Below are 13,667 nucleotides of genomic sequence, written 5' to 3' on the forward strand. Positions count from 1 at the left end.
TTGATGATAATGGACTGAACCTCAGAACTTGTAAGGCAGTCCCAAGTAAATGTTGTCCTTGTAAGAGTTGCCTTAGTCATAGTGTCTGTTTACAGCAGTAAAACCCTTCTAAGACAGAAGCTGGTACCAGGAGTGGGGTATTGCTGTGATAGGCGGGCTTTTGTTTGGAAGAATGTGGATTTGAGGATTTGGTTTGGAAAGCAATGGAATCCTTATGTGGGGCTTAATGGGCTATCCTAGTAGAAATATGGAAGACTTTGTTGTTGAGAGTTATCTGAACTGTGCAGACCTTGCCCAAGATGTTTCAGTGGAGAAGAATTTCAGTATGTGACCTAGAGACAGTTTTTGTGGTATTTTGGTGAAGAATGTGGCTGCTTTTTGCTATTGTCCTAAGAGTCAGCCTGAGACTAAGGTGAAGAAATTTAGATTAATTTCTTTGAAAAAGGAAGACTCGGGCAATGGTGATGCATGCCTTTAATCCCAGCATTTGGGAAGCAGAGGCAGGCGGATTTCGGAGTTTGAGGCCAGCCTGGTCTACAGAGTGAGTTCCAGGGCTATATAGAGAAACCCTGTCTTGAAAGAAAACACACACACACACACACACACACACACACACACACACAAAAGGAAGTCTCAAAACAGCCTGTTGTGTGGTTACTAAAGTTTATTCTTATGAAGAACGTTTTAATGAAAAGGAGCAAGCTGAGAAAAGAAATATACAAAATATATAGTTCAAGTATTAAAGGGGCACCAGGAAGTAGAATGGAACTGAATCCTATGTTTTAGGAGATAACAGACTAAGGGAGTGGGACTTTGGGACAAGATCCAACCCAGCTAAGTTTAAGTTCAGGCATGGTAGGACACAACTTTAATCCCAGGAGATTAAAGTCAAGCAGATCTCTGAGTTTAAGGGTAGCCTGGGACAGAGCAAGTTCTAGGTGAAAAAAGCTTAAGTCCAGGTGTGATGGTACATACCTCTAATCCCAGGAGATAGAGCTATGCAGATCAACCTACAGAGCAAGTTCCAGGACAGCCGAGCTTAGGCAGTGAGGCAATTGGAAAACAGAAAGCTAGGAACAGAACAAGGGGGGTATGTTCCAACCCTAGGAAGGAGCAGAACTCAGCAGCTTTGGCCAGGTGGCTCTGGCTTTAGGGTCAAGAACAGAAGGGACTACTGGGACAACTGGTGCTGGTTAGCTGGAGCTAAGAAATTCGTGGTAATTAAGAAGAGACCAGGGCTGGCAAGATGGCTCAGCGGGTAAGAGCACTGACTACTCTTCTGAAGGTCCTGAGTTCAAAGCAACCACAGGGTGGCTCACAACCACCTGTAATGAGATCTGACACCCTCTTCTGGTGCATCTGAAGACAGGTACAGTGTACTTATGTATAATAAATAAATCTTTGGGCCGGAGCAAACAGGGATTGAGCAAGCGGGGCCAACAGGAGTGAGCGGGGTTGACTGGAGCAAGCAGAGGTCCTAAAAACTTTCAACTCCCAACAACCATATAAAGGTTCACAACCATCTGTACAGCTACAGTGTACTCATATACATAAAATAAATAAATAAATCTTTAAAAAAAAGAGAGAGAGAGACCAGCATCACTGAGGTGAAATCTTCTGGTAAGTGTTTTCTGAGAGCACAACAAAGCTGTGTTCTAGAGATAGCCAAGGTTGTACCCCATGCTGCATTTGGACTTGGTAATGTGTAAGAATCACCCAGGTGGTACTGGTTTTGAAAGATATGAATGGGTCATGGAGAGCAGCTGAGGCTTGGCACTGTGAGGGGCCATGGAAGGCCATTGGTGAAGGTGCAACCTCAGTTGTAGTTGATGGCCCAGGACTGAAGGGGTCATGCAAAGGAATTGAGGCTTTGCACCGTGAAAAGAGCTTATGAGAGGCTATTGGCAAAGCCTAGTTGCAGCAGAAGACGCTGGTGTACTGGAGATGCCAGTACCATAGGATGATCACCAAGAACAGCATCAGTGGAGTGGAGTCAACCAGAGCCTAGAGTTCTACAGAGGGCAGAGCTGGAGATGTGATGTGCCCTTTGGAGGAGCCCAGAAAATCATGTGTGGATCTCAGACATTGGAACAGGAAGCTGTGAAGCTGAAGTTGACTTGGAAACCCCAAAATGTTAAAGATGCCAGAGCTGTGGATTACCTGCTGAGGAGAGCTGCTAACACGGAGTGGAACCAGTCCAGGAGAAAGAAGTTTGTCGCAGTCAACAAAGATGAAAAAGGAGTTGGAGATCTGAAGACTGCTTTGACATCAGCCATGGAGATGCAGAGTTTGCAGTTCCTCAGCTTATTTCCTGTCTAGCTTTGAGGATTACAGTTTCAGTGACTGGATGAATCTCAGAAGAAACTTTGAACCTTTAACATTGTTGAGACTCCTGTCGACTATGGAGACTTTGGAATTTGGACTAAATGCATTTTTCACTATGCTGTTTAGGTATGGCCCCCATAGACTTATATATTTGAACAAGCCTATGGGAGCCAGTGAGTGGAATGTGGTGGTTTGAGTAGGTTTGGTCCAGGGAGTGGCACTACTTGTAGATGTGGCCTTGTTGGAGGAAGTGTGTCACTGTGGGTGTGGGCTTTAAGACTTTCCTCTTAAGCATGTGAGAGCCAGTCTAGATGAAGATGTAGAACTCTCAGCTCCTCCTGCACCATGCTCCTGCCTTGATGATAATTGACTGAACATCTGAACTTGTAAGCCAGCCCCAATTAAATGCTGTCCTTATAAGAGTGCCTTAGTCATAGTGTCTGTTCACAGCAGTAAAACCCTAAGACAGCTGGCTTCTTAGTGCTCAAGGAGTTAACACACCTCCTTCCAGGGCCTAAAGCTCTTGGCCCCTCTTCTCCCCCATAATCTCACACCCACCTTGTCCTCTTTTCTACATTGCTTCTTTCTGCTCAGTCGTGTTTCCTGGCCTCTTACCTGGCCCTTGGGTTCTATTTACTCAGTTGCTGTGTGCTTCAAAGGGCATGGTATTCTTTGAGGCTTGTCTTCCAGCCCTTCCTATTCTGTGGTTCACAGTAAGGGTGTGGTAATTTGAATAAGAATGGCTCCCATAAGCTCCTATGTTTGAATACTTTTAGTCACCAGGAAGTAGAAGTGTTTGAAAAGATGAGGAGGGAGGAGGCGCTTGTTGTAGGAAATATGTCACTGGGGGTGGGCTTTGAGTTTTGTTTTTCTTCAGACAGGGTTTCTTTGTATGGCCTTAGCTATCCTAGGAATAACTCTGTAGACTAGGCTGGCCATGAACTCAGAGATCTGCTTGCTTCTGTCTCTTGAATGCTGGGATTAAAGGCTAACACAACCACTGCCTAGTGGCTTTGAAGTTTTAAAAGCCCACATCAGGTGCACTCTCTCTCCTGCTTTCTCTCTTTCTTTCAGCTTGTGTATCAGGGTATAAATCTCAGCTAGTTTTCCATATCTGGCTGCCATCATACTCCCTGCCATGATGATAATGGACTAAGCCTCTCAAACTATAAGCAAGACCCCGAATTAAATGTTTTCTTTCATAAGAGTTGCCTTGAAGCGCTGTCTCTCTTCACAGCAAAGAACAGTGACTAGCCTATCAGGTGTCATCTCAACCACCCTCTTGCATGCAGGTGGCCTGCACACCACCGACTCACTCTTCAAGGCACTTCTAGTACTCTACAGGATTATGACCATGCATGGCAGATGGTGGATTTGGAAGGGAGAGTGCTGAATTTCCACTCCTGCATGCACAGGTACATTCTGATGTCACTGGCTGTCACTGGCTGACTTTGCTTCTGTTTGTACATTCCCAGGAACACAGAGAACTTCATTGTGGGCCTTGAATGCTGGATAAGACCCCGTTTACTGACCCACATGCGTTTCCCAGGAGCACTTGCCTGAGGGCCCTCACTTGTCTCAGAACACAACACTTGTTCTCCTTTTCTGACTCACATCTCAGCTGCTGCCTTCCTTTCTGGCCATCATCCTGGGCTCCTGTTGTTCTGGTCACTCCTAAGTGTCAATACTTTACACCAGACAGCTTCTCCCACTGACCTCCGTGCTGAGTACACCCATCCCAGCAGTGCTGAGTGAGTACACCCATCCCAGCAGTGCTGAGTACACCCATCCCAGCAGTGCTGAGTGAGTACACCCATCCATCCCGGCAGTGCTGAGTGAGTACACCCATCCATCCCGGCAGTGCTGAGTGAGTACACCCATCCATCCCAGCAGTGCTGAGTACACCCATCCCAGCAGTGCTGAGTACACCCATCCCAGCAGTGCTGAGTGAGTACACCCATCCATCCCAGCAGTGCTGAGTACACCTATCCCAGCAGTGCTGAGTACACCCATCCCAGCAGTGCTGAGTGAGTACACCCATTCATCCCAGCAGTGCTGAGTGAGTACACCCATCCATCCCAGCAGTGCTGGGTGAGTACACCCATCCATCCCAGCAGTGCTGAGTGAGTACACTCATCCATCCCAGCAGTGCTGAGTGAGTACACCCATCCATCCCAGCAGTGCTGAGTACACTTGTCCTACGAGTGCTGAGTACACCCATCCCGGCAGTGCTGAGTACACCCGTCCTACCAGTGCTGCGTACACCCATCCCGGCAGTGCTGAGTACACGCATTCCAGCACAACCATGCATCTTAGTTGTTCTGAAAACGTCTCACTTCTATCGTTTACAGGGTCGTGGGTGTCCCCTGGTTTCCGTCTCATCTAACCAGGTCCTCCAGATACCTTCCAGCTCCATGAAAAGCACTCTCACTTACCATGGTCTACGAACGTCAAGCCGAATGTCACACGATTCTTTTTTCTCTCCTCGGCTTTCAGGAGCTCCCATAGGCTGTTTGCTTTCTTTGGCTTTCCACTTTGTTTGGTGAGGGTTTCTGCCACATCCCTACTGTGTGCTGAGGAAAGGTGGCTATGGGTACCAGCATTCCACTGTGGAGCATTAGGTGGGTGGGGAGGAGGCTTTCTGAGAGCGTGGGTCTTCTGGCCTCCAACTCTTCTTGTCTGTTTGTGCCCTCCACCTCTCAAAGTGCAACCCTTTGCCAAGAACTTGTTTGGGGACAGACAGCTGACTGTCTCGTCTCCAGGTCTCTTTTTCAATATATTACGCATTGTTGCCCAACTGAGAAATAAGCAGGTTCCCAGGCACAAGAGCCCGGCTTTGATTCCAAGTTACGTGACTCAGCCGGGTTCTCTAGCTAGAGCATAGGAATCCAGAATGTTTGTGACCTTCTGGAACTCCTGGCAACCCCTATCCCACAATGGAGAAGGCATAATGAGGCTTCCAGCCTATCCTGGCGCTCTCCAATGGCTCTGCTGCCAGGAGCCGGAAGATTCCTGTAGATGGCGTTATGGAGTATGCCCCTGGTTTAGCCATTTGGTGCAAATCAGCTTCAGGTTTTGCAGATCAAGTAAGTTTACTCAACAGAGTAAGCCTCTGTTGCCGGAACTACAGATGCCCTACACCGATTGGCTGAGCGCTTCCACTTTCAGGAAGGAGGCGGGAGAACCCTTCTTCCCTCCCACCTCCCAAAACCTGGAAGCCAGGAGCGTCTGCGATTTGCTTAGCTCTGGCTGGTACCTCCTTTGGGAAATCATGCCTATGTCCCAGTCTTCCCATGGCCTGATTCTGAAGAAAAAAAAAATTCCTATTTTCTTGTAAGCTGCAGGATCTTACAGATCTTATCTTTAGGCTTCACTTTTCTCATTTGTATCATACTCTACCCTGGGTTCTGAGAATCCTAGTTAGTCAAGGTCAAATAAAGACAGGTATTTGGTGCTATGACTGGGTGTTACGGTCTGGAATCAACAGTTATGGTGGCAACCACTTGTATCCCAGCGCTGAGACGGGCGGGAAGATAGACATTAAGTTTGAGGCCAGCTTGTGTTACATAACAAGTCCCAGGCTAGCCAGAGCCGCACAATGAGAGCCTATCTTTAAATCAAAGCCAGAAACAGAGGTTGGAACCAGTCCTAATAATAAACCCTTGAAATGTCCACTAATAGGTGAAATATGGGGTGTGCATGGAAAGATACATGACCCACACACTACATGGAGGAGTCTAGTAAAGACAGAATCCAGACTCAGGTCTCACACTGAAGGGTTCTATTATATGAAATGTTCTATTATATGAAATGTTGTAAGTCTACAACAGTCAGCTGCTGGTGATCAGAGATGAGTGGTGAGAAAGGACTATTAAACTAGAATGGGGTTTCCTTTTGGGGTGACAAATGTCTTGGAGTTAGCTAGTGTTAGTGGCTGTAAATGTGTTAAACACAAAATAAAACCATTTAATTGAAGAGTTAAAATTTTATTCTAGCCAGGAATGGTAGTACACAGAAGGATCTCTGTGAACTAGAGGCCAGCCTGGTCTACATAGAAAGATCCTGTCTCAAAAAAAAAAAAAAAAAAGTTTTGTACTATTAGGCACTGATCTCTAAGCCTTGTGCATGTCAGGCAAACTCAACTGTTGAACTACACGCCTGATCCTAAAATTTTAAACTTTATGTCACAAAATAAAGATCAACATTTGAACAAGTTCTCTGTGCTGGGGACCACCTTCACTAGATTTAGCATCTTCCTGACTCCCTACAACCTGAGGCACTTGCTTCTACTGGCCCTTCTGAGCCACAGCCCTTGAACATTTATAAAACCATGATGAGGCAACATGATTTCACTGACATGTGAGGGAACGCACTGAGGTCAGGCAACCTTATCTCCTGAAAAGAGTCACCCTGGAACCCCAGCAATCGGCCAGACAGAGGACCCCTCCAAGGTGACCAGGGAGAGGGGGGTTGTAAGTGGCCCTGCCCTGCAGCCTTACCTCATAGCTGACATTTTCCTAAATTTGCTCTACCACCTAACCTTGGCTGTGGCCCAGGGATCCAAAGGTTTCTCTGGACTCTGACCTGCTTGTGTCTGGATATTCATCTTCTCTTTCTCTTCTCTGCCATACTGTTAGCACTGTTCTCTTTTTCTGGGACATCTCTACAGAGCCTTTTCATCTTTTTCCCTCCCCAGCACAGGGCTCTGCACTTATGTGTGTTCCTGTGATGTCTGTGAAAATATTATGAGTTATTGTGAAGTGGGAGGTGTGGCTAGCTTTCCTGCCACATCTCTTTACAGTTAGGTGTACTTATTATTTCACATGTGTGTATATATACTACCTGTGTGCCCAGAAGAGGGCAACAGATCCCCTGGAGTTGTGATCCTCCATAGAGATGCTAGGAACTGAACTTGACTACTCTGTCGCCAGTTCTCTCTCCAGCTCCAGCATCCCTCTAACAGCTGCCACTTATTCACCAGAGGGAAAATCAATTAGCCTGCATCATAGCACATCTGCTTACATCCACTCGCGGTCCTACGACAAACAGCTTCCTGACAGTTGGTTTACTTTGCCCTCATTCAATTTAATTTTCAAACCAAACCTTAGAATGACAATTGATTCTTGGGATTGGAACCATGATGGTATACCACCTGTCATGGAAATGGCACCAAACATTGGGAGAGATGAGATTTCACAAACTACCAGGGTTAAAGAGTGAGTTGCAATGGAGCCATAAAGCTACACTCTCACAGGCATATTAAGGCCAAATCTAAAATTCCTCAGAGCCAATGCAAGTGGTCAAGAACATGATGCCAAAGGGAACTTCCTTTTTAATAAAATATTTTATTAACTACTTAATACAAAGTGATAGGTTTCACAGTATATTAGGATCTTAAGAACTCCATTCTACGTGAGCGGGGCCTGAAGCGAGGAGAGGTCCCGAGTTCAATTCCCAACAACCACATGATGGCTCGGAACCATCTGTACAGCTAGTGTACTCATATACATAAAACAAATAAATCTTTTTAAAAAAGATTTCCATTATACAAGACAGACAGACACGTCTTCAGACATAGCTTATTTAGTTCAACAAGCTTGGTTGGTATTTTTTGTACAGGGTTGTGCTGTGTAACCAAAGCTGCCTTCACATTCTCATACGCCAGGCTACCTTGAATTCACAGTGGCCCTCTTGCCTCAGCAACCCAGGTACTATGTACATATATTTATCACATATACATTATCATTGTCTCTGTGTGTGCCACTAGTGGATCTTAGTGGATCTTTTGTTTTTTGTTTTTCAAGACAGGGTTTCTCTGTGTAGCTTTGGCTGGCCTGGAACTCACTCTGTAGACCAGGCTGACCTCGAACTCAGAAATCTACCTGCCTCTGCCTCCCAAGTGCTGGGATTAAAGGCATGCACCACCACTGCTTGGCTTAAGATGTAGTTTAAAAATTAAATTATCTCTCTTCCTCAAGGCAGCATCCACTCAAAATGCATAATATTCCATCCCATTTTTCCTTAACAAAATGTGTTCTGATATATTCATCCATGCCAGTCATCATGGTACACTACTAGAATCCTAACACTTGGGAATCTGGAGAGGATCATGGTCAAGGCCAGCCTGGGCTATACAGTAAGACTATATCAAAAAAGAACAACAACAACAACAACAAAATAATATATATATATATATATATATATATATATATATATATATATATATGCCACATGTGCTAAGGTACCCAATGAAGCCAAAAGGAGGTGTCAGATCCCCAGGGGCTGTTGTTATAAGCAGTTATGAGCTGCCTGATGTGGGTGCTAAAAAATGACCCCTGTAAAAGCAGCAAGCAGGCAGGCCCTCAACTTTCCATCCTTCTCTGTCAGTCTCCTGAGTGCTGGGTTCATGCTGTACCACCATGTGGAGGTCAATTCGGTTTTTATTTAGTGATATCTTTCTAAAGTTAATGCCTCACTAGTTAGTCCATACCCCTGGAGTACCGGTAGGAACAGGAGTCTTTCTGTACATGACAGTCTCACTTTATGCATGTTTGGCCTTTCCTCCACAGGAGTGCTGGTGACTGGATCTGAGCATTGGCGCGTTGAATGTCATCATTGGAAAACCAAACTGAGCACACTTTTAGGATCATTATCTAACAATTTCTTTTTTTTTCCTTTTCTTTCCTTTTCTTTCTTTCTTTCATTTCTTTCTTTTTTTTTTTTTTTTTTTTTTGGCAGAGGCTTACATTGGCTTCTAACAAACTGAAAAAACCTCTACATGCCAGGAAGGGAGCTCACTGTACACCACAGGGCCCTTAGAAATGGAAGCACAAAGCAATGCATGGGAAACTTCAAACAGGTGGCTTTAAGATAGACTTAATTTTTCATGATTTTCCCAAAGCCAGTCATGGTATTTATTTAACTTGTGGTCTTCAGGGTGCACCTGGAAGAAATACAACATATTAGCCATTGACATGTTTAAAGGTTTGTTGAGGGAGTTCATCATAGTATACCTGAGATAAAAAGGGACACTGAACCCAGCAGCAACCAAAACTGTATATAATTATACCTTATATAATAGATATCCTATACAGTTACAAAGTGCTCTCCAGTTCAGAACTAACCCAGACCTGGAGCAGAAGTAATGATTAGAGACCCTGTGAAGCTAACCATTGGCTCCAGTGGTAAAGGGGTAGAACTGTGGCCCTTCAGCCTGGGCTTCTCTAGACCTCACTGACTTAATATAGGGCTATACTGTGAGGAGGCGGTGTGCCAGGATACCCTCCAGCTGTCACACTGCCATCAAAATGTACCAGTGCTGTGCAGGAACAATGGAATGGGTAGTTGTAATAGAACCCAGATGCCATATTCCAGCCTGAGATCTGAGGAGAAATCTGACAATTAGACACTCTAAGTCCAAATATTTCCTCTTCTATGGAGGATTCTGTTTTGGAGATGTGTGTGTATGTATAGGCACTTGTATACTCTTGGTGCATGTGTGCAGCCATAGGACTCAGGCACCTTCTACCTTCAGGAAAAATTAAATTTTATTAGTTGTATATGTGTGTATACTGAGGCATGTCTATGAAGTACAATTTTTTTTTAGAGTCAGTTCTTTTCTTCCACCTTTCTGTGGGTTCCAGGAATCGAACTCGGGTCACCAGGCTTGCGCAACAAGCACCTTTACACCCTGAGTCATCTCCCTGGTTCACAATCCACTTTTTGTTTGAGAAAGGGTCTCTCACTGGCCTGGAGCTTTACCCACATAGGCTAGGCTCTCTGGTATACAAGCTCAGACAGGCTATCCAGGAACTTCCAGGCAACCTCCTGTTTTTACTCCCACAGTGCTGGAACTACCAGGTAGAAGGTGTATGCTGCCATGCCTGGCTCTTCTGTGAGTTCTAGGGAATCTGACTTCAAGTCTTCATAGCAAGCACTTTACAAACTAAGCCATCTCCTCTCAGCACTACGGGCTCCTTTTTTAAGAGGAAGAAATTCTGTCAGTATTAAACAGAACATAGACTGATAATAGGGTCAGGAGTGACAGACAGCTTAAGTCAGTTTGAGGCCACAGCACAGGGACTCGGGCAGCACCTCAAGAGCTCAAAACTATAATTCATAACCTATGCCCCTGCTGCTCTTTGAACAGAGGGCAAATCTCGTTGGGACTATATAACAGGGTTTCTTTCTCATAGATCCAGGCATACTAGTGGGCTTATTTTGCCCCAGAAGCAAATACGCTGGATATGTTGGCTTATGTTGGAAATGGCCAGTGGTGGGCTTACCTGCTTCCATTCATTGACACAAAAGATCCGGTAGGAGTCGTTGCCATATTTACCAATCCCATGAAGCTCAATCGGATACCTCCACTGCTTTGTCAGATATTCATCTGAAGGACACACACCCAACATGTGGTCAGCCTTGAGAAAGTCACCTTCCTCACGCCTGTAACGGGGCAAGATGCCGCCTCCCTCTGAAGCAGCACGGACTGTAGCCTCAAGCCTGTGATGCCCTTATCACCTGCCTCTTCCTCACCACTCTTCTGGGCTGTGCTAAACAGACAGAGGAAATACTTCTGTTCTATGCACAGGGCTATCCAGTGTTGGGTCAGTAGGAGTCTGTAGTGTGGGGCAAGCCGCCTGTTTTAAATGTCTTTGGTGCTTGAGCTAAATGACTTCAATTAATATAGCATCCCGGGGCATTAAAGTTTAAGGTGTGGTTGCCTTCGGTGGGCAGTTTGCTCCTTCCACAGGGGCTTGGGGAACGTACCTGAGAACTTGATAATGGTTTTTGCGCGGAGATCATAGAGACCAAGAGGCTTAAGGAGCTCTGATACGTCCCTCCAGTCAGCAGTGCGGGCCACTTCAGCTGAAGGGTATTTCTCTAGAAACTCCCACAGCACAGGGATGGCCATCTTGCCTGGGGAGCAGACACAATGGCACACACAGGTCCTGGGAAAGGCCAACTTCTTGTTTAGGTAGTTTTACATCTAGAAACTTCAGGCAGTGGCATTTCTGTTACTGTGTTTGTGGTGCTGGGAATGAAATTAGGGTATTTTGCATGCCGGCAAGGGCTCTACCACTGAGCTATATCCCTAGCCTTGTTTAACTACTGTCAAGTCACTACCTGAACCAGCAGCCACTTACAGAACCAAATACCAACACTGTTAATCTTCTTGGTTATTAATCCAAATTATACTGAAACTGGCTAGTTTTCAAATCATCAGCTCACTAGATAAGCACTATAAGAATCCAGTGAACACAGGGAGGTTCCAACAAGGATAGAGGAAAAAATATCAACTGCTCCTTCGCTGATAACCAAAGTTCATCAGTTAGTAGGAAATCAATGGCCACCTGGCTCTCAGTATTAAAAAGGATGTTGGCTGTCATCCAGTCTAATGTTTGCATAAGTAAAGAATTCTGAGGGCCAAAAGGGAAAAGCCTTGTTGGACATCACAAACTCAAAATGTAACTTGAACTTGGATCTCTTAATCGGTTTGGGTATCTCCCTTCTAACCAGGACAAGATGACAATGGCCCACAAACCTGAGGTCCGATTAAGAAATATAGTTGCGATGAGGAGTTTCCATGGATCGTGGAAAAGTATTTCTTGAACAAGATTAAAAGGTGATCGAGGAGGGGTCCATTTCTTGAAGGCTTTGCGTCTTGGGGGGCTAAGGGCTACAAAATTGTAGGGTTGTCAAAGTTGTTCTCATAAAGACTTGGAAATGCCACCCCCCCCCCCGCCCTGTTGCTCTTGGGGAAGGGTGGGTACCTTCTTTGTTGTACTTGCTGGAAAAATACAGGCTTGTTTTCCTTTTTTCTACTTGTGTTCGTGGGATGCTGTCTTCTGAAAAGCAAAAATTGTTTATAGTCTATGGCTTAGGGAATGCTGGGGCTAGCCTAGGCTACATAGATTACCCTAATTCCACTAATATCCTGCATTATTTTATCTCCACTTTATCCATAAGGAAACTGAGGCACAGAGAAGCTAAATGAGTCCCAGGTCACACAGCTAGTGTGAGAGTTACAGTGGAAATCCACGCAAGCTAGCTCAAGAGCCCATGGCCCTTACTGGTGCCCTATGATTTACATGGCCAGCTCACAGTATGGAAAACTGCAACAGCCTGACTATTCTAATATATTTCTATAATGTGGTCATTAAAATGTTGACACTCGCCGGGCAGTGGTGGTGCACACCTTTAATCCCAGCACTTGGGAGGCAGAGGCAGGTGGATTTTTTTGTTTGTTTGTTTTTTCGAGACAGGGTTTCTCTGTGTAGCTATGGCTGACCTGGGACTCACTCTATAGACCAGGCTGGCCTCGAACTCAGAAATCCACCTGCCTCTGCCTCCCAAGTGCTGGGATTAAAGGTGTGTGCCACTACCGCCCGCAGGCAGATTTCTGAGTTCGAGGCCAGCCTGGTCTACAGAATGAGTTCTAAGACAGCCAGGGCTATACAGAGAAACCTTGTCTTGAAAAACAAACAAAAAAACCCAAACAAACAAACAAAAATGTTGACACTCTATCATGAATATTTTCTACTGACATTTACTTCAAAAAGGAAAAGAGGCAAGATTCTACATATGATCTCAATTTTATAAACATGAATTCATATGTGTATGTGTGCACACACATAAAGAGACACTAAGAATAGAATTAGGATGGTATAGTGGTGGTTAGAAGTGCTAATTTTTCTCTTCTTCTATAATTTCCCCACACATTTCAAAGGTTCTCCAGTTGTATTTACCAAGAAAGAGGTACACAGGAGAAGCTGAGAAGAGCTGTGAGCTCGATGCCAGCCTAGGCTACCCAACAAGCTTGTGGAGAGACTGCTTGGCACTAGAGTACTTGCTGTTCTTCCAGAGGGCCTAAGTTCAGTTTGCAATACCAATGTCGAGTGGTTCACAACTGCCTGTGACTCCAGCTTTAGGGAATCTAATACCCTTTCCTGCCTTCTGTGGATATCCACACCCACATATACAAAATAAAAATTTTTCTTTTCCTTAAGATTTATTTATTATCTGTAAGTATACTGTAGCTGTCTTCAGACACTCCAGAAGAGGGCGTCATATCTCATTATGGATGGTTGTGAGCCACCATGTGGTTGCTGGGATTTGAACTCAGGAACCTTGGAAGAACAGTCAGTGCTCTTAACCATGAGCCATCTCTCCAGCCCTAAAATAAAAATCTTAACTAATATTATCAAACCTCTCAAGTTTTAATCTCTCAAGTTTAAATGGTCATAAAGGGAGTCCTTTAGCTACACCCTTTGAGTATCAGTTAATATCTTACATTTGTATATTATAAAACCATCTTTTTCCACCTTTTTTTTTTTTTTTTT

At 44.9% G+C, this 13,667-nt stretch overlaps 2 protein-coding genes and 1 long non-coding RNA gene across 13 annotated transcripts in view; 1 reads left to right on the plus strand and 2 right to left on the minus strand.

Moving 5' to 3' along the window:
* Positions 1-8,160, minus strand: part of Efcab12 (EF-hand calcium binding domain 12) — a 26,253-nt gene extending 18,093 nt beyond the window's left edge. For 3 of the 4 annotated variants that reach the window (XM_031383034.1, XM_031383031.1, XM_031383032.1), the window contains exon 1: positions 4,761-8,160. In XM_031383034.1, the coding sequence (XP_031238894.1) occupies positions 4,761-5,112 (352 nt within the window). In that variant the 5' untranslated portion in view covers positions 5,113-8,160. The remainder of the gene's footprint in view (positions 1-4,760) is intronic. The other variant, XM_031383033.1, reaches the window with a different exon arrangement.
* On the plus strand, positions 5,255-10,627 carry LOC116099442. The gene is made up of 2 exons (XR_004122249.1): positions 5,255-5,411; positions 10,521-10,627. It is a non-coding gene; the product is annotated as an uncharacterized LOC116099442 (long non-coding RNA).
* Mbd4 (methyl-CpG binding domain 4, DNA glycosylase) overlaps positions 8,748-13,667 on the minus strand; it is a 12,176-nt gene continuing 7,256 nt past the window's right edge. For 4 of the 8 annotated variants that reach the window (XM_031383042.1, XM_031383038.1, XM_031383040.1 and 1 more), the window contains exons 4-7: positions 12,099-12,173; positions 11,870-12,004; positions 11,095-11,244; positions 9,998-10,714 (exon numbers count right to left, since the gene is read on the minus strand). In XM_031383042.1, coding sequence (XP_031238902.1) covers positions 10,515-10,714; positions 11,095-11,244; positions 11,870-12,004; positions 12,099-12,173 — 560 coding nt within the window. In that variant the 3' untranslated portion in view covers positions 9,998-10,514. Of the gene's footprint in view, positions 9,269-9,991; positions 10,715-11,094; positions 11,245-11,869; positions 12,005-12,098; positions 12,174-13,667 lie in introns of those variants that run through there. The other 4 variants (XM_031383037.1, XM_031383039.1, XM_031383036.1 and 1 more) reach the window with 3 other exon arrangements.

Source organism: Mastomys coucha, unplaced genomic scaffold, assembly GCF_008632895.1.
Source record: "Mastomys coucha isolate ucsf_1 unplaced genomic scaffold, UCSF_Mcou_1 pScaffold20, whole genome shotgun sequence".
NCBI lineage: Eukaryota > Metazoa > Chordata > Mammalia > Rodentia > Muridae > Mastomys > Mastomys coucha.